Source organism: Dama dama, chromosome 27 (genome assembly GCF_033118175.1).
Source record: "Dama dama isolate Ldn47 chromosome 27, ASM3311817v1, whole genome shotgun sequence".
In the NCBI taxonomy this organism is placed as follows: domain Eukaryota; kingdom Metazoa; phylum Chordata; class Mammalia; order Artiodactyla; family Cervidae; genus Dama; species Dama dama.
The window spans coordinates 26,686,662-26,705,994 of record NC_083707.1 but is presented as its reverse complement, the minus strand read 5'-3'; the positions used below and the strand labels follow the sequence as shown (position 1 = coordinate 26,705,994).

Here is a 19,333-nt window from a genome sequence, read left to right as displayed (position 1 = left end):
CCATGTGGATCCTGTTCAATGCAGAACCAGACAAACATGTATGGAAGAGTAAATTGATGCCTTCAAACTGTGGTGCTGGAGAAGTCACTTGAGAGTCCCTTGGACAGCAAGGAGATCAAATCAGTCAATGCTAAAGGAAACCAACCCTGAATATTCACTGCTAGGACTGATGCTGAAGCAGAAGTTCCAATACTTCAGCCACCTGATGCAAAGAGCCAACTCACTGAAAAAAAGACTCTGAGGCTGGGAAAGATTGAAGTCAGGAGAAGGCAATAACAGAGAATGAGAGGATTGGATGGTATCACCAACTTACTGGCCATTACTTTGAGCAAGCTCCAGGAGATACTGAAAGACAGGAAAGTCTGGTGTGCTGCAGTCCATGGGGTAGCAAAGAGACACAACTGAGCGACTGAACAAGATCACGTCATAATTTGTTCCCTTCTTCAAATCTTCAAAGCATGTCCTCACTCCCTGAACATCCACATAAGCTCAGGTCTTCCCATCTTCTAAGATCGCTTTGATCCTACTTTCCTGGAAATCAGCCATTTTCATCTGACTTTATTAATACTATCCAACCTCAGGCAGTCTTACTGGTGCCCTCTAACACCACAGAAACAGGTCCCCTAGCGGCCATCACAGAGTTCCTACTTACCAAATCCATGATTCTCCTTCCAGACTTTACCCTACTGAACTATAGCCCACTGCAATGCCTGTCTTGCTGATCATCATTTTTCTTACTGACAGATTCATTTTTGCAAAGGCCTCCAACTCTCTTCACGTTCATGGTACCTCTCTCCCTTCATCTTCCTGTTTCTATTTCTTCACTCGCCCTAGGCTGATGGATGTCATCCGGGGCTACCTTGTCTTCAGCCTCCACAAGCTCTCCTTGGGTGGCCGCCTGAACTTCTCCAGGGTCGATCACACCGCCCCCTTTTGGGGCTGGGGAGTGAAAAAGGTAACAGAGCCTCATGGGAAATCCTCCTAACTACACTTGTTTAATCACTCAGTTGTGTCCGACTCTTTCAAGACCCCATGGACTGTAGCCTGCCAGGCTCCTCTGTCCAGGTAAGTTTCCAGGAAAGACTACTAGAGTGGTTGACACTTCCTCCTCCAGATGACCTGTGTCTCCTGCTTCGCAGGCAGATTCTTTACTGCTGAGCCACCAGAGAAGCCCTCAAACTACACTTGGGCCTCCATCATACTCCCATTTAACATCTATTATTCCATATTTACGAGTAACTAACTTAGTGAGTCACTTGCATGAGTTAGTTTTATTAACTCAGGTGTGTAGGGGGAAAACAGGTACATATCATTCACTTGTATGTTGATGACATCTCTCTCCTGTTAGACCTCTGCTGTGGGCTCTAAGCCCTTTTTTTCCATCGGTCAACCTGCTGACAAGTTCTTCCTCGCTATCCTACAAGCATCCCAACTCAATTTCTCTAAAAGCAAAACGACCCCCTCAAGGCAGTTGCCGTTCTATAGCCCCTTTCCCACTGGAATACAAGTGCTTGGCCAGAATACAAGCATTGTCTTAAAGCATCTACCTTTCCTTCAGTTCTGCTGTCCACATTCTTCAAGTCTGCCTTGATCAGGTTCAAATCTTCTATTGCCTGAGCCACTGAAATAACTTCCCACCTGGTACCTCGTCCTGTATAACCTGTACTCCAGGCTAGAACTGCTCTAAAACAAAAGGATTCCAGCATTCCTAGTTTCAGAATGTCTGATGTCTCCTGCTACTGACAGAACCAAAACATTAGCCTGGGAAGCCTGACTGTTAAGAGAGGTCCACAAAAAAGAAATGTCCAACACGTGGCCCAACCAAAAGAACCCTCCAAAGGGGTCACGGTGACCAGAGAACTTGGCGAGGAAAATAACTAAGAGGAACTTTGAAATACAAAGCAAAGTTTAACAGCTCAAAAAAAAAAAAAACCACCATCAGGCTCACCCCTAGAAGGGTGAAAGGCTGTGATGAGAAAGCTACAGGGCAACAAACAAGCTACTCTCTGAGCAAAGTGACACGAACCAGTCAGAAATGTCAAGGAGGCTCTGAGCAAGGCCCTACTAAGCCACACCCTCCCACAACACCCCCTCCATGCCCGGCCCACCCATCAGCAACGCCACCTGTCCCAGCCAGGCATCCACCCACTTGAGACCCAAAAAGTGAGGCACACAGCCCGGTAATTACTAGAAGGGCCCAGAGGAATTCACACCAAAGTGATCCAACCAGATTCTTCCTCTGCTCAGAGAATGAAAGAGCCTATCAGCAAGTCAAGCAAAGGTCACGATGGCTGGTGAGTCAAATGGACAGCGAAATCCCCACTCCCAGGGCAGCTGCACGATCTTCCCCACAATACTGCTCCACTGAGTCAAGGCACATCAACTTCTTTGTTTATCACAGACCACTTTCATAGAGCTGTGTGAACTGAGGCCAGTCGCTCTCAGCCAGGAAGTTTAGGGACCTAAGAGCCAGAACACCAGGCTGGGCAGGGGAGCCCCACGCGTCTTCCCAGTCTGGCCCATCCACCACCCCACACCCTAAGTGGTACCAGATGTAAATACTCCTACTTTCTGGAACCTACCTTTGTTCCTGCTGTTCCCTCCGACTAGAATCCCTCTGCTCAGTCCAGATACATCCCATCCGTTACCTCCTCGGGAAATCCTTCACCATCCCACACGCTCCACTGCGTGCTTTCCGAGGACTGGCTGCAGCCCTTGCATGGTGCTCACCCCATCACGTGAGGGAAGGAGGCCTGTCTTAGTCTCCTGTCTTCCTCAGACAAAGTCTAGCCCATCCAAGGTGCTCCATTCGTGTTAGGTAAATGAATCTAAGTCACTTCACCTACTCCTCTGATATGACGGCAAAAAAATGACAATACTATGTTATATTGGAAACAGTTCCATGCTAAACGGAATTCCAGTTTCAATTCAGCCAAGGCAAGACCTTAGAGGGAAACTGTGCTCATCATTTCACTATCACAAAGGAAGAAGGCGCTTTCCAGGTGGCTCAGTGGTCAAGAATCCGCTGGCAACACAGCAGATGCGGGTTAGATCCCTGGATCAGGAAGATCCCCTGGAGAAGGAAATGGCAACCCACTCCAGTATTTTCGCCTGGGAAATCCTGTGGACAGAACTATGTATCCTGGTGGGCTACAGTCCATGCAGTCGCAAAGGGTCGGACAGGACTGAGCAAATGAGCACACATGTACTACTAGCTGGTACTAGAGAGGGAGGGAGGAACACGGGGGATGGAGACTAACAAGTCACTAAACTGACAGGACTGTCTGGGGGAAGACACACAACAAAAATAGGTCTCTGGGCAGACAAGTTAGGAAAATACAACTGATGGCTACTAAATAGGGTGATGTGGATAGGGCTCATACAGATTTTTTTTTTTTAACAAAGGAGATTTGAAACATTTGAGACCAATTAGAAAATGCTCTCTTATACAACATGTATTTTAGCCGTAAGAAAACTCTGCTCCAAGATGTTAACCCAGGCTAAAATATGAATTATTTCCAAAAGAGTCTATGGACATCTAATGTAAACGAACTATAAGAAACTACTTAGTTTAGGGTGTGTCTCATTAATAAGGTATCTGTGATGCAGAAGCAGGAAATCAAACTTATGGTTATCAAGAGTGAAGGGGGAGGGATACACTGGGAGATTGGGATTGACACATAGACACGACTACATGTTGGGTTGGCCAAAAACTGCCTTCAGGTTTTCCCGAACGAACTTTTTGGCCAACCCAATATCAAATAGGTAACTAATAAGGACCTACTGTGAAGCACAGCGAACTCAACTTAATACTCAATCATCTGTATGGGAAAAGAATCTAAGAAAGAGTGGATATATGTATACGTGTAACAGACGCACTTTGCTGGACAGCAGAAACACAACATTGTAAATCAACTATACTCTAAAAAAAATTAAAGACAAAGAAATCTGTGATGAAATGGGAGGCATTCGTAAGGCATTTCAGCGGCATACCAAAGGACCATGGTTATCTTGAAAATCAAACCATGTAATAGATCACTGCACTGTGAGCTGAACTAGCCACATTTTTCTCATGGAACATCATTTTTACTTAAAGGTACAACTGAAGAGTTTCCCTGATGGCTCAGTGGTAAAGAATCCACTTGTCAATGCAGGAGACATGGGCTTGATCCCTCATTCAGTAAGATCCCACATGTCTTGGAGCAACTAAGCCCATGGGTCACAACCATTGAACCTGTGTTCTAGAGCCCAGGAACCGCAATTACCGAAACCCACACACCCTAGAACCCATGTTCCAAAACAAGAGAAGCCACTGCAAAGAGAAGCTCATGCATCACAGTGAAAAGAAGCCTCCAATCGCCTCAACTAGAGAAAAGTCAGAAGAGCAACGAAGATCCAACACATCCAAAAATAAATTTTTTTTAAAAATTTAACGTGACATTACTTTAAAAAAAAAAAAAGTACAACTGCAAAACTATGGTTATTTAGATTTCTGTATTTGACCTACACTTTCCCAAAAAGCAAGCAAAATGAGCTTGACATTCTGTCAGAAAAACTGACAGTATGTGTTACCAATGACAAAATCCAAGCTTTCAAACAAAAATTTGAATTTTGGAAAACTGCTTCTCAATTAATTAAAAGATAAGCAGCCTTTTTTTTTTTTTTTTTTTTTTTGCTGCTAAGTAATTAATACTGGTTTGGGAAACAGATTCAGTTTAACAAATCCTTAACACTAAGTTTTGGTTTTCATTCTTCTTACTGGTTTCAATCAATTTTTCTAAGTATAAATTAGAAGACCCACAAGAATAATTTTACTCATGGCAATCTAGTTGCCTAGTAGAAGACAACTGCCAAAATTTTTATGACATATCAGTGGCTGTTCTATGGTAAACATTAAGTATGCAAATAAGGAAAATATCTAAGTATTTCACACCAACAGAACTTTAAGAATATATACACAGTACAGTAATACAATAATAAAAACAGGCTGATTATAAAGTGAAAAATGGAATTCTGAGTTCCTTTGGTTAGCTTTCTGAGTAACGTAATTGTAATGTTACTCAAAATACCAAGAAAGTAACAAAACTGTTATCTCAGTGCAAAAAAAGCCTTTTTCTCCAAAATCTCTCAAAGTTGAAATATCAGATAAACTAACATCCCCCAATGATGTCCAATCTTTAAAGAGCTACAAGTGAAAAAAACTGTTGTAGAATGAGTAGTTAACTGATAAGATTTCCAAAATGGCAGAGGGTCTTAAGAAAAACCCTGCTGAGTATTTTGGCTAACAACTCTGGAATCCACTGAGCTACCACTGTCATTTCTGCTACAGGCTTCAGGAGGTGTCTGATTTAGCCTAAAGAAAAAAAAAACCTGCATTAAAAGAAAATACTGTGTTAAAATATTCACATTTTTTCCCCCTAACTTTTAACCTCAAACTTCTGCTTTGGGTTATCAAGGTTTCAACAGTTTATGCCTTCTCAAGTGTCATTCTGAGCCTATACATCTTACTTGAACCTGAAAATTTAATCAAGAAATGTCATAGCGATTTTTAGGAAATTTAACAGTCCTGATGAGGTCTGGTGATGATCTGCTTCTGTTTCTTCCTTTCCCCCTGCAATTCATTACAATAATCTACTACCTTGTGAGACAATGTCCTGGTAATAATTCCACCTTAAAATTCTGCAGGTGTTTTCACTCTAAGAGGCCATACATTTTTAGCTCACTCAGGGGAGAAATGGTGCTGCCTCAAAATATTACTAGTGTCTAAAAAGAAATGATAGGCGATGCACAATGTTACTAATTTAACATTAAATACATACTAACCAGGAAAAACTCTGAGAAGTTCTGTAACAACAACGTGTTCTGTAAAAACAACTTCCTAACATCCCTATGAAGTTCCAGTTTTTCCATCATGAGAATGCCACACTGGTACCTTTTCAATCAAAGGTGCTGAGAAACTAGGATATTTAATAAAGAGGCTAATTCAAGCAGATTATACGAAAGTGTGTTTTGGACCAGAAACAAACAAAAACAAAAAACTAAATAGTTAACATTTTAAGCTATTTTGCATAATTGTTCTTTTATTACTGTATTTCAGAATTCATCCTGACAGGTAGCAGAAGTTACCTACGCTTGAAAAACAACCCAAGCAGACGAAATAAAGGAGCATTGTTGTTGTTGGTTTTTTTTTAGGACCATTGTTTTTAAAAGACAACTCATCGCCTAAAAATTCCTGAAGTGAGGCACAAATGTTAATTGACCCCATTCTAAAAAAAGTGACCTGGAACACTACACTAGTACATTCTTGAACTCAATCACATTCCTTACTGTGGGTTTCTTCATCATATTTTTTACAACCAGTTAACACAGCTGAGGGTATTTGAATAAAATTACAATTAAGCACTAAGTTTAACCTTAAAAACTTAATATTAAATGGATAAAAGTTTCAGGAATACTCATGAAAGTGTCCATCTCAGGTCCATCATAACGCATTTTGTTCTGTCCATTTAACGCAGTCTTTTAAGTTAAACGTTCAGTAACAAAACTCACGTGCCAAAACCATGCCCCGAAGCGGGTTACGTGACGCGTCTCATTTGAAATAAAATGCTTTCTGCCGGGCCCCGGTACACACCATGCAGCTTCCCAATCCCCTAAGTAACATGCTGCACTTCCTTCGCGCTACGGTGGGAAGGGAGGGTGTGCCTCGGTGCTTACCGATGCCCGGAGCCACATAGATGAAGTAAAGGCAAGACGAGGACAGGGAGAAGAAGAAGATGAAGGCGAGGAGCGAGCGATTGGAGACCCGCATCATCCGCTTAAGCACAGGCATCTTCCTCTTCCCGGCCGGCAGCTCGGGCTGCGCTCTCAGGCCGGACTTGGGGGCACCGTCCAGGCCCTAAACTTCCATGAATGTGCTAAAAAAAAAAAAAAAAACACCACCACCCCGAGACTGCAGCGGGGCCGCGCGGGGAGGCTCTGGGGAAGCGGGAAGGAAGAGAGAGGAAGGAGCGGACGGAATGAATGAGAGGCCGGGAGGATGCGGGGCCGGGAGAGCGGACGCGGGGCCCGGGTCCGAGGACCAAAGGACCCGAGGAGGCCGTGGAAGGGCGAGGAGCGGCGTTCGACGCGCCCGGTGGCGGCGGGAGGAGGGGCTGCAGGTGGGGAGAGGCGCCGGCTGCGCGCCGCGGCGCCCCTGCGGAGAGGGCGGCCGCCTGCAGCACGCGCGGCTCCGGCTGCCCGCGCCCGCCGGGGTCCGGGTCGCGAAACCCCCGCGCTCGGGGTCCGGGCCGCCCGCGCCAGGCAGGCCTGCGCCGCCGCCGCCTCCTCCTCCTCCTCGGGGCCGCGGCGTCTCGTGCCTGCGCGGGGCTAGCGTGGGCGCCGGGGCCGCAGCCGGCGCGCGCGAGGCGCGGGGACCGGCAGGGGCCCTGGGGGCCGAGGAGCTGGGCGCTCGCCGGCGCACAGCCTCCTCCTCATGCCGCGCGGGGCCCCGGCGTCCCCCGGCGGCCGCGGGAGCCGAACGCAGGCGAGGGCGGCGTCCCGGCCAGCGGCGAGCGCGCTCCCGCTCCGGCTCCTGCCTCCGCCCGCTGTCCGCCCGGCCGCAAGGGCGGCAACCGCAGCAGCATTACCGCCGCCGGCCCGGGGTGAAGCGCCCCCGCCGGCGCCGCCCCCGCACGGCCCGCGGACACCAGGCGGAGAGCCGCGGGGCGCCTAGCGCTGCGGGCAGGGCCGAGGAGCCCAAAGAGGGGGCGGCCCGGAGCCGTCGGAGCCGCGTCCGGGTCGCTGAGGAGGCGAACTCCAGAGGGCGGGGGGAGCCGCGGAAGAACACGGGCCCGGCAACGCGGCCGGAGACCCCCGAGGGCTCCGCGCGCTCGCTCGGAACTGCAGGCGGCGCTGCGCCGGCCGCGAGGAAACCTGACGCCCCCCGCCCGCCCTTCCCCTCCCCTCGCCCGAAACACCGCGCCTCCTGATTGGCCCGCGCCGCCACCCCCGCTCCCCGCGCGAGGACCCGCGCCCCGACCGCGGCCTGCGTCACCGCGGCCCCCGCCCGCGCGCGGGGACCCCGGCGCTCCGGGGGGCTGAGGGACCGCTCTTGAGCCTCGGATACGTTCCACCCTGGGGATCGATAATGAACGATGCTGTGCTTGTATCTCAACGAGGAGGCTTCAGTGATGTGCGTTCCTCCCGAAATATACTCTCCGGAAACAAGGTGTTTTCTGATCCTGGATTAATGAAACCTCCCATCCCGCACTAACTATAGAAATATTTCCATCGGGATGTGATAACAATCTACGTATATCTCATAATAGAACTTGCCTTCAGCTCTGAAGGTGAGCCCTGGGTAACCCGGCTTTAGCTGTATCCGTACAGGCGGCACAGAAAAGACTTCTGTGCAACCAATAGGCCCTTAAATGCTGCAGCACCAGCCAGTTTCAATGGGCAAATTGCTTTACTGCACCTCCAAGGTCGTGGTCTACCCTTTGTTCAGAAGCTACTTTTTTTCCTCCTAGCTCGTCCTTAGCTATATCACATTTTTCCAAAGTGTGTTTGTGGGTGTTTCTTTTGCAATTAGTCACGTAGGAGGTGGCTGGATGCCCCCTCCCCCCGCTGCCATTACTTGCTCAGTACTTCTAGATGCAGTGGTATTGAATTACCACTTGATTGCCGGCAGATTTAGTACCTTCTTAGCAAGAGACCCATGCCTTCCATCGACTCTGATATAGCACTATGCTCTGTGGAGCCCGAAACACCTGAGTTTATAATTCTGCCAAGGCCTTTTATTAACTGTGAAACTTATGCCAAGCCACTAACCTCTCCAAGCCTCTCTTCTCAGTCTTCCAATGGTGGGCGTGATACCTTGCAGGATATGGGATTAAACCTGATAACTGTGCAAAAAGCTAAACATGAGTTCTGGCACCTAAGGGGTTTCCTTACATCTCTTTATAGGGTCGACTGGATAGAATCAGCAAATTCATCTTCATTTTGCTTTTTGGAGTAGTTACAAGTTACTCGACCTCTTTGGCTAATTTGATATTTAATGTAAAAGTAAATGACAGTTTTGTGACAGTTTTGTAACATTTTGTAACATCTGAAATACAAAATTGAGCAATATATAAAATAAGATAAAAAATCTCTTGTAAAAAAAAATAACCTATACAAGTGAAGAAATCCATGAATGGTGAGAAAGCAAAATTGTCTTGTTTCCTTCTCTCACCCTGCTGACTTTTATCTGACTTTATTTTCACCAGATCAACTATTGTTTACAGTGCTTAATACCACTAATACCATTGCTGGCTTGGTAATGGATAATTCTCAGGGAAGACTGGGTTTTTGAAAGGAAAGTTTGCCATAAAACTGAATGAGAAGATTAACATCTTAGAAATTAATGATTAATCTTATTTAAAGAACTCTGAAGTCTCTGTATAGATGGGCTTGGCTGGCATAGACGACTGCCATTGCTCTCTCTCCCAGGTTCACCACAGTACTTGTTAGAACTGATTAGTTCTTCCCTGGATTTGAGCAAGTACTTTCAGTTTAGTCGGTGTGCTCTTTAGCACCATTGGTCACCAGCCACACAGAGAGGTAACCATGCCTCTTGCCAAGCAGCCTGAGGTTGAATCTCAGGCATTCTGGTCAAACGACCTCAAAGGTTAATTAAAACTCCCTGTGCTTCCACTTTCTCATCAGCTAAAGAAAATAACCATAGTACCTGTTAGGATCATCGTGAGGATTAAATTGAGTGAGTCAGTGCTTTAAAAAGCTTGGGAGAACCTGGTACCTAGTAAGCACTATTTGAATATTTGTTTTAAAAATTGTTTTAAAATCTTTCCTTTAGATCACTCTCTGCCAACAGTAACAAGTTGTGCTGGTCTATTCCTGTTTAAAAACACCTACTGAGTCAGCCTTGAAGTCTCAGTCTAATAGTCTGAAGTATGCCTCAAGGTCTCAGCTTATATATAAAGCAAAACGCAATGAAATACTCGGAACCAAATCTTTTCAGCCCAGATTATCACCTGATCCTTTCTCAGGAGCCCGGTAAGGCCCACAGCAGAAGGGTGACCTACTCAGGTTCATTTTATGATACCAAAAAGACCTTAAACTTAAGGTGGTAAGACATAGTAGCAAGACCCAGTACATTTCATGTTAGCTGTTTTGAGCTGAAGTGAAGTGCAGGTCGCTCAGTCATGTCTGACTCTTTGCAACCCCATGGACTATACAGTCCTTGAAATTCTCCAGGCCAGAATTCTGGAGTGGGTAGCTGTTCCCTTCTCCAGTAGATCTTCCCAACCCAGGGATCGAACCCAGGTCTCCTGCATTGCAGGCGGCTTCTTTACCAACTGAGCCACCAGGGAAGCCCAAGAATATTGGAGTGGGTAGCCTGTCCCTTCTCCAGCAGATCTTCCTGACCCAGAAATTGAACTGGGGTCTCCTGCATTGCAGGCAGATTCTTTACCAGCTGAGCCATGGAGCTGAGGAGAACCAACTTAATTAAGTTACAACTAATGGTTTTCTATTTATATTAATCAAAACTATATTATTGAGATTGTAATTACCATGAAAAAAGGAAAAATGTACTTGTTTAATGAGATGGATGACATTTCACTTGGTTTGTGCTAGGATTAATAATACCCATTGAGTGTTTTGGCCTTGCTCATAACCTTGGTTAAATAAAAATCAGTAAGTTTTTTTCCTTGTGAATTGGGGGGGGGGGGGGGGCGGAAAGAGAATGAAAGAGCACATAGAATCTCACTTCTATGATTGCTTACGGTTTAAACCTCCATATTACAATCACTGATTAAATATAGTAATTTTATATGTTTAAGTACATGGTCTCAGCATCTGAGATTCAGTTCAAGAAAATTGTTAGGTTGATAAATTGTGCTTAGATAGTTGAATTTTTTTACTTACATAATTGGAATGTAGATTGTATGAGTTAGATATTGGCTTGATTTATAAAATGGAGTACATGGTCCAAAATATTATTACAGAAACTTCCCTTAAATAAAGTCCATCTTCCCACTGATTTCCATTATAAATATAGTCAGAGTTCTGCTGAGAAAAAAAAAATTAGTCCCTACCTTTAAGTTATCTTACATCTGAGATCAAACATAATCCCCTTAAAGCCAAAATTTTAAAGTTGTATATATAATTATATTACTATATTATACTTAAATTTGAAAAAGAAAACCACCATGGTGGCAACAATCCCTAATTCAGCAGTTGACCCAAATTTCATACTCATCTTACATTGCCTTAATCTTTTCATCCTGAATCCAAGATCATTCTTCCACATCATAAAAATGCCCTGTAGCATTTTCAAGTATCAAATCACTTTCCTATCATTTTCATAACATCCCTTTGGGGTATTGTTAGTATGTCATTTGGGCGTGCGAAAACTAAAGCTCAGTGAGGTACAATGTCTGGCCTTGGGTCACATGGTCATCAGTAGTAACCGAACTGAGGAGAGAGCCAGAATGTTAACAGCTTCATTCAGTGCCCTTTCCACAAACTACACTAGCTTTTATTTTCACACATATTTCTTTGCCTATCTGGGCAAATGTTTGATTTGGTGTATATTTTCAATTCTTCTAGAAATGAATATATGCAATCCATTTTTTTCAAACTTTCTCTACCAATTTTGTCTCAGACATCTGTTTCAGGAACTATATTCATTGGATTTTCGGAGAAGGCAATGGAAACCCACTCCAGTACTCTTGCCTGGAGAATCCCAGGGACGGGGGAGTCTGTGGGCTGCCATCTATGGGGTCCCACAGAGTCAGACACAACTGAAGCGACGCAGCAGCAGCATTCGTTGGATTGGAACCCACTGTAGTATTCTTGCCAAGAGAATCCATGGACAGAGCGGTCTGGGGGGCTACTGTCCATGGGGTCTCAAAGAGTCAGACACAGCTGAGTGTCTGAGCACAACAGGATGGTGCATAAAGTTAGGGCCCAATTGTTTAGTTCTTGCCTATCATCAGTTATTAAGTCAGAATGGGAAAATGAATTGATCATGTTTGCTCCATCCATTCTTCTTCTTAGTTTAATGCTAGGTTTAGTCCACAGATGGCTTGTTTTGCCTCAAAGGGAATCTGAGCAGCCACTTATTTGCCCCTGAAAAAGAAGCCTACCAATGGCAATGGAATTAGAATCTGTTTGGAAAACTTGGAGGATAGAGACAGACTACAGACAACAAGAAGCAAAGATAGGAGATTGAAAAAGTAGGCAAGTCACATACCAGGTAGTGCCCTGTGCCTTACGTGGAGAGGGCACTATTCTGGCTTCTTCCAGGGTAAACACAGAGGCTGTCTCCGGACCTGCTTGAGGCTTTCTCTGAAAGCTCAGGAAAATCAGAGTCCTGGCAAATGTGTAACCCAGATACACAGGCACCTCCAGTGCTGTGTACACCAGCTGGGCAACTCAGCCCTAGAGAGAAGACCCATAAACTTGGCTACCGAACAGAAAAACAAATATACACATTCCTTAGGCAGCCTAGAATTCTGAACAGCACTTCAGTTCAGTTCAGTTGTTCAGTCGTGTCCGACTCTTTGCAACCCCATGAATCGCAGCACACCAGGCCTCCCTGTCCATCACAAACTCCCGGAGTTTGCTCACATTCATGCCCATCGAGTCGGTGATGCCATCCAGCCATCTCATCCTGTGTCGTCCCTTCTCCTCCTGCCCCCAATCCCTCCCAGCATCAGGGTCTTTTCCAATGAGTCAACTCTCTGCATGAGGTGGCCAAAGTATTGGAGTTTCAGCTTCAGCATCAGTCCTTCCAATGAACACCCAGGACTGATCTCCTTTAGGATGGACTAGTTGGATCTCCTTGCAGTCCAAGGGACTCTCAAGAGTCTTCTCCAACACCACAGTTCAAAAGCATCAATTCTTTGGCGCTCAGCTTTCTTCACAGTCCAACTCTCACATCCATACATGACCACTGGAAAAACCATAGCCTTGACCAGACGGACCTTTGTTGGCAAAGTAATGTCTCTGCTTTTTAATATGCTATCTAGGTTGGTCATAACTTTCCTTCCAAGGAGTAAGCATCTTTTCATTTCATGGCTGCAGTCACCATCTGCAGTGATTTTGGAGCCCAAAAAAATAAAGTCTGACACTGTTTCCACTGAGTGGAAACATCTATTTCCTATGAGGTGATGGGACCAGATACCATGATCTTAGTTTTCTGAATGTTGAGCTTTAAGCCAACTTTTTCACTCTCCTCTTTCACTTTCATCAAGAGGCTTTTTAGTTCCTCTTCACTCCCTGCCATAAGGGTGGTGTTATCTGCATATCTGAGTTTATTGATATTTCTCCCGAAATCTTGATTCCAGCTTGTGCTTCTTCCAGCCCAATGTTTCTCATGATGTACTCTGCATGTAAGTTAAATAAGCAGGGTGACAATATACAGCCTTGACGTACTCCTTTTCCTATTTGGAACCAGCCTGTTGTTCCATGTCCAGTTCTAACTGTTGCTTCCTGACCTGCATGCAGGTTTCTCAAGAGGCAGCACTTAGTCCCGGGTAACTCTGAGAAAGACCTTTCTTGTGAATATACATATCCATAATATAAAGGCTTCCCTGGTGGCTCAGCTGGTAAAGAATCTGCCTGCAAAACAGACCACCAGCCCAGGTTGGATGCATGAGACAAGTGCTCAGGGCTGGTGTGCTGCGAAGACCCAAAGGGATGGGATGGAGCGGGAGGGGGGATCGGGATGGGGAACACATGTAAATCCATGGCTGATTCATGTCAATGTATGGCAAACACCACTACAATATTGTAAAGTAATTAGCCTCCAACTAATAAAAATAAATGAAAACAAAAAAATCTGCCTGCAATGCAGGAGACCTGGGTTCAGTCCCTGGGCTGGGAAGATCCCCTGGAGAAGGGAACAGCTGCCCACTCCAGTATTCTGGCCTAGAGAATTCCATGGACTGTATAGTCCATGGGGTTGCAGAGTCGGACACAGCTGTGTGACTTTCACTTCACTTCATAATATAAAGAAGGAAAAAACAGTGCCCATTGCTTGATGCAGTAAAAGAATCTGCTCCTTAGAGTCAAAAGAGCCTACTCTCAGCCACTTGATTTTTTTAAGAAGTCATTTCCTGAACACGATTCTATTTTGATGATTTATAGTTATTTCCCAGGACTCAGTACAAAAGCAAGGCAGTAGATAATTAGTGAATGAATTAATTAACACTGTCTTAACTTTTACACAGTTATGTATATTCTTTTCAGTTATAACAAGGAATACAAGTTAGTTCACCTTGTCTCTTCCAGAGGTTTTTTATCAAAAGAGCCATCTTTATAGGTGAATGACTCAGAAAAGTAGAGGATAAAATAGGTGAAAGATACATGGTATGAAAGTGTTCTATCACATCAAGAATCTTAATAGCTGTGGCAGACAAAAGCTTTTTAAGAAATGAAATTATGATACAGAATAGCTTTTAATGAAGGACAGTGATAGGCCACTTTCTATCCATTTATTTTCATGTTTAACATATGCCTCACAGGATTTTCTCAGTCTGTGACTAAATCATTCTGGGAAAAATACTGGTTTCAGAGCTTAACTGGGTAAATGTTGAAGTGAGAAATAGGTCTCAGGTAAATTCAATAAAGGATTTTAGTGCCTGTGTCTGGAAAGGGAATTTTGGAATACTGAGGTCCTGGCATGCTGAAATCCCCGAGTTCATATTCACAAGCTTGATGTAAGTTACTGTAACAAGACATGTGAAAAAGTAAGAACTTCAGATACACCAGATCTAACTAAAAGAAAGAAACCAAAATATATTCATCCTAAAAAGTATGAATAATACCTACTTACCATGACCAATAAGGAAAGTGTCCGAAACGCAACAACCTGGCAACATTAAGCAAATTATTGACAGGTTAGAGAAAAAAATACAGTGTCCTTTTTCAATAGGTGAATGTATAAATATAGCACAATTTATTTACCTACCTTGTGTGTTAGTCACTTAGTCGTGTCCAACTCTTTGTGACCCCATGGACTGTAGCCTGCCAGTCTCTTCTGTCCATGGAATTCTCCAGGCAAGAATACTGGAGTGGGTTGCCATTTCCTTCTCCAGGGGATCTTTCTGACCCAGGGATAAAACCTGGGTTTCCTGCATTGCAGATTCTTTACCATCTGAACTACCAGGGAAAGCTATTACTTGTTAAAGGACATGGCTTTTCAGTTTGACTGAATTATGAATAAAAACATATTAACATATACACATACTATGCATTTCATTTTGGTTATATACCTAGTAGTCAAAATTATAGATTTTTCGATATGTGAATGATCAGATTTCAGAGACAATGGCAGACAGTTTCCCAAGATGATTACACCAGTTCACAATCTCAGCAGCAGCATTTGAGTTCAAGTTTATCAGCTCACCAACACTTAGTATAGTCAACCCTACTAACATTAGCATTTCAGGTAGAATGTGATGAGTATCTCATTTTGGTTTTAATTTGTACTTTTCCTGAGGGTTAGTGGGATTGAACAATTTTTCATAAATTTATTGATGTACAATGTCTCCTGAGGCTTGAAAAGCATTTGATACAATGAAACAATTTCTGATGTTGAAACTCTTCATAAAATAAGGATGAAGGTATGTTCTATTTTGTAAAGAGCTATTGCAAACCAATTGCATCAGTATGATTAATGTAGACTCATACTCATTCAAGTCACAAAAAGATTTGGATTGGAAAGAATTAGCCAGTATGCTTGGGTAATAAAATTAAGTCCTAAAAATAGAACGTGATAAGAAAAATTATTCTTATTTATAGGTTTATGATTACCATAAAAAGCATTAACTAGAAAATATATTAGATCTATTAGAGATTAATTAAAGAGCCACTCAAGAAGTCAGAAGGAGAAAAACAAATATCATATATTAATGCATATATATGGAATCTAGAAAAATGGTACTGATAAACCCATTTGCAGGGGTAGAATAGTGGTACAGACGTAGAGAACAGACTTTGGACATGGCAGGGAGGGGGAGAGGGTGGGACAAATGGGGAGAGTAGGACTGACATATATGCACTGCCATCTGTAAGACAGAGAACTAGGGGGAAGCTGCTATATAACACGGAGCCCAGCTTGGCACTTCGTGGTGGCTTAGAGGGGTGACATCGTGGGGTAGGAGGAGGCTCAAGAGGGAGAGAATATGTATGTATACCTATGGCTGATTCCCATTGTTGTGCAACAGAAACCCACATAATATTGTAAAACAATTATCCTCCAGTTAAAAATAAACTTTAAAAATTAAAATAAATAAATAAATATAGTGGAAAAAATAAACAGCAACTCAAATATACACACACACACACACACACACACACACAGTTCAGCATGGGGATACATCCCTAACAATTAGAGCTCTAACTGGGCTTGATTATACAGAGTCCCGTAGTTCCTATGGAGAAGTATTTTAAGCATTATATTTAAGCAATTGCCCAGTCACCTCAGCTTTGCTTGTTTAGGATGTCCTTCAAAATGTCAAAAGATTTCTACCAATCCCCTAATTATCTTTATCCTCTGCTTCCTGTAGCATTTCCTTAAATCATCACAAGTTGCCGCAAAATTTATGTTTCTAACCTGGTGCCTAGTCCATCACCCTTTTCCTTTTTATTAGGTAGAGTACTGCAGTCCCATAACTTTGGAAGTCAATCTGTGTCAGAATTATTTACCAGAACTCAAAATAAATCCCTGGAGAAGACAGAGCAGAGAAAACAACATATACGATAGAATTATTCATCTCAAGATGGCTAGGACATTCCTCACTGTTTCTGTTTAGGAGCAGTGTATTCCACTGGTACCTCATAGGGCTAACATATGATGGCACTCAGAGCATAGAGAAAGCCTTAGTAACAGGATGATAAGATAGATTATTCTATATCTAAATGCATTGTTTATGTATATATATATATAGCATATGTATAACATATGCTTTTAAAATGTAAAGACAGGGAATTCCCTAGTGGTCCAGTGGTTAGGACTCGGTGTTTTCACTGCCAGAGCCCTGGCTCAATCCCTGGTATAGGATTGAAGACTTCTCAAGCCATGTGGCACAGCCAAATAAATAAATAAAAATATAAAGATGAATAGCAAATGGAAGCTATAAAGTACCTGATTATATTACAAAACTAGATAAAATTGAATCAAATTACCTGGCACAAACATTAAACTTTGAAATTATATAATAAACACACCACAACAAAAAGAACTCATGAACAGCAGCAAATACATGTAAGTAATATTTATAAATGGACTTCCCTGGTGGCTCAGGTGGTAAAGAATCCACCTGTAATGCAGGAGACCTGGGTTTGACCCCTGGGTCAGGAAGATCCCCTGGAGAAGGAACTGGCAACCCACTTCAGTATTCTTGCCTGGAGAATTCCATGGACAGAGGAGCCTGGAGGGCTACAGTCCATGGGGTTGCAAAGAGTCAGACATGACTGAGCAACTAACACACATACACACACAATACTTATGAATAAACTGGAAAGGAAATGCATAAAAGTAACATGAAGGGGGAAAAATGGAGCCTAGACTTAAGGAGCTTGGAAATCACTATTCTGTCCCATCAACGAGCAAAACACTGAACACACTGAAAAAAAATCAACAACTTTTCTTGGATTCTTAAGAGAGATGAGGATACACGCCAAGCTGCTATCCACAAGTTGGGAGAAACAAGCAAATACAGGGAGTTAGGACTTCCGGGGGCAGAAAGTGATAAGCAGAAACCACCTAGGGAATCAGTGCTGGTGTAGAAAACCTGACCGGTAACTATTAATAACAATTTGCAAGCAGCTCTGTGGGCTTGCCTGATGGCTCAGATGGTAAAGAATCTGCCTGCAATGCAGGAGACCTGGGTTCAATCCCTGGGTCAGGAAGATCCTCTGGAGAAGGGAAAGGCTACTAACTCCAGGATTCTTGCCTGGAGAATTCCATGGACAGAGGAGCCTGACAATGGGCTACAATCCATGGGGTCGCAAAGAGTCAGACAGGACTGAGCAACTAGCTCACACACACACAGAAACACAGGCTCAGTGTGAACAAACCTGAGGGTTAAAACCTCTAGGGGACCCTGTCATGGAGGACCCCACACTTTTGTGACTGTTGTCTCCAGGGGCTCAAACATGTTCCTATAATAAATATCAGCAAAAAAATCTCCTCACGATTCCAGGAGAGCATTATGTTCTTAACAAGGCATGCCCCTAGGAGGAACTAGCTAACCAGAGTCTGACTGATTGAGGCATTATCAGAGCCTAACTGTCCTGGGCAAGGGAACTGTCCAACTCCAATCAGCTCTAGTCATCTGGTCCCACCTAAGAGGGAGGAAAAAGGCTGAGAAACACTTGTGAGGTTCACAGCCCAGAGGCATAGACTCCCTAAAAGACGGAGACCTAACCATAGGGCTACAGAACACTTTCCCTTCCCCCACACCATTGCATTACTACAGACCTGTTTATAGTAGTTCCTTTGATGTAATATATCATGTCCAACTATCAAGAAAAAATCACTAGGCATATTAAAAGGTAAAAAATATAACTTGAAGATAGAGAACAAACATCAGAACCAGACATGGCAGGATATTGGAATAATCAGAGAGGGAATTTAAAATAACTATAATTAATATGCTAAGGGCTCTAATTAATAAAGTAGACAACATGCATGAACAAACAGGCAATGCAAATCCTAAGAAGTAAGCAAAAGGAAATGCTAGTGACAAAAAATACTTTGAGAAAAACGAAGAAAGTCTCTCATGGGCTTTTTGCTACAATGGACACAGCTGAGGAAAGAATCTATAGTCTTGAAAATATATCAATAGAAACCCTTCCCCCCAAACTGAAAAGTGAAGAAAACTAAGACTGGAAAAAAAACCAGAATATCCAAGGACTGTGGGACAGCATACACATAAAGAGAAAACCAGGAAAAGAAGAAGAAATATTTGAAACAATAATGTCTGAGAATTTCTCCCAAATTAATGCCAGACATCAAACCACAGATCCAGGAAGCTCCGAGAACACCAAGCAAGATAAACGCCAAAGGAAACTACACCTAGAGATATCATTTTCAAACTGCAGAAAATCAAAGAAAAAAAATTCTTAAAAAAGCCAGAGGGGAAAAATACCTTACCTATAGATGAACAAAGATAAGAATCATGTTTGATTTCTGCTCAGAAATCAAGAACAGAGTGGAGTGATGTATTTCTGGAAAGATACTAGCTACCAAAATGCACACAAGAAGAAATAGAGCATCTGAATAAGCTTATATCTAATTAAATCAATAATTAATAACCTTCCAAAACAAAAAGTATGAGGC

At 43.4% G+C, this 19,333-nt stretch overlaps 1 protein-coding gene across 2 annotated transcripts in view; it reads right to left on the bottom strand.

Annotated features, from left to right (window-relative positions):
• B4GALT6 (beta-1,4-galactosyltransferase 6) overlaps window positions 1–7,154 on the bottom strand; it is a 69,504-nt gene extending 62,350 nt beyond the window's left edge. The window contains exon 1 of one of the 2 annotated variants that reach the window (XM_061130706.1): window positions 6,715–7,154. In XM_061130706.1, coding sequence (XP_060986689.1) covers window positions 6,715–6,829 — 115 coding nt within the window. In that variant the 5' untranslated portion in view covers window positions 6,830–7,154. The remainder of the gene's footprint in view (window positions 1–6,714) is intronic. The other variant, XM_061130707.1, reaches the window with a different exon arrangement.
• Window positions 7,155–19,333: the final 12,179 nt, after the last annotated feature.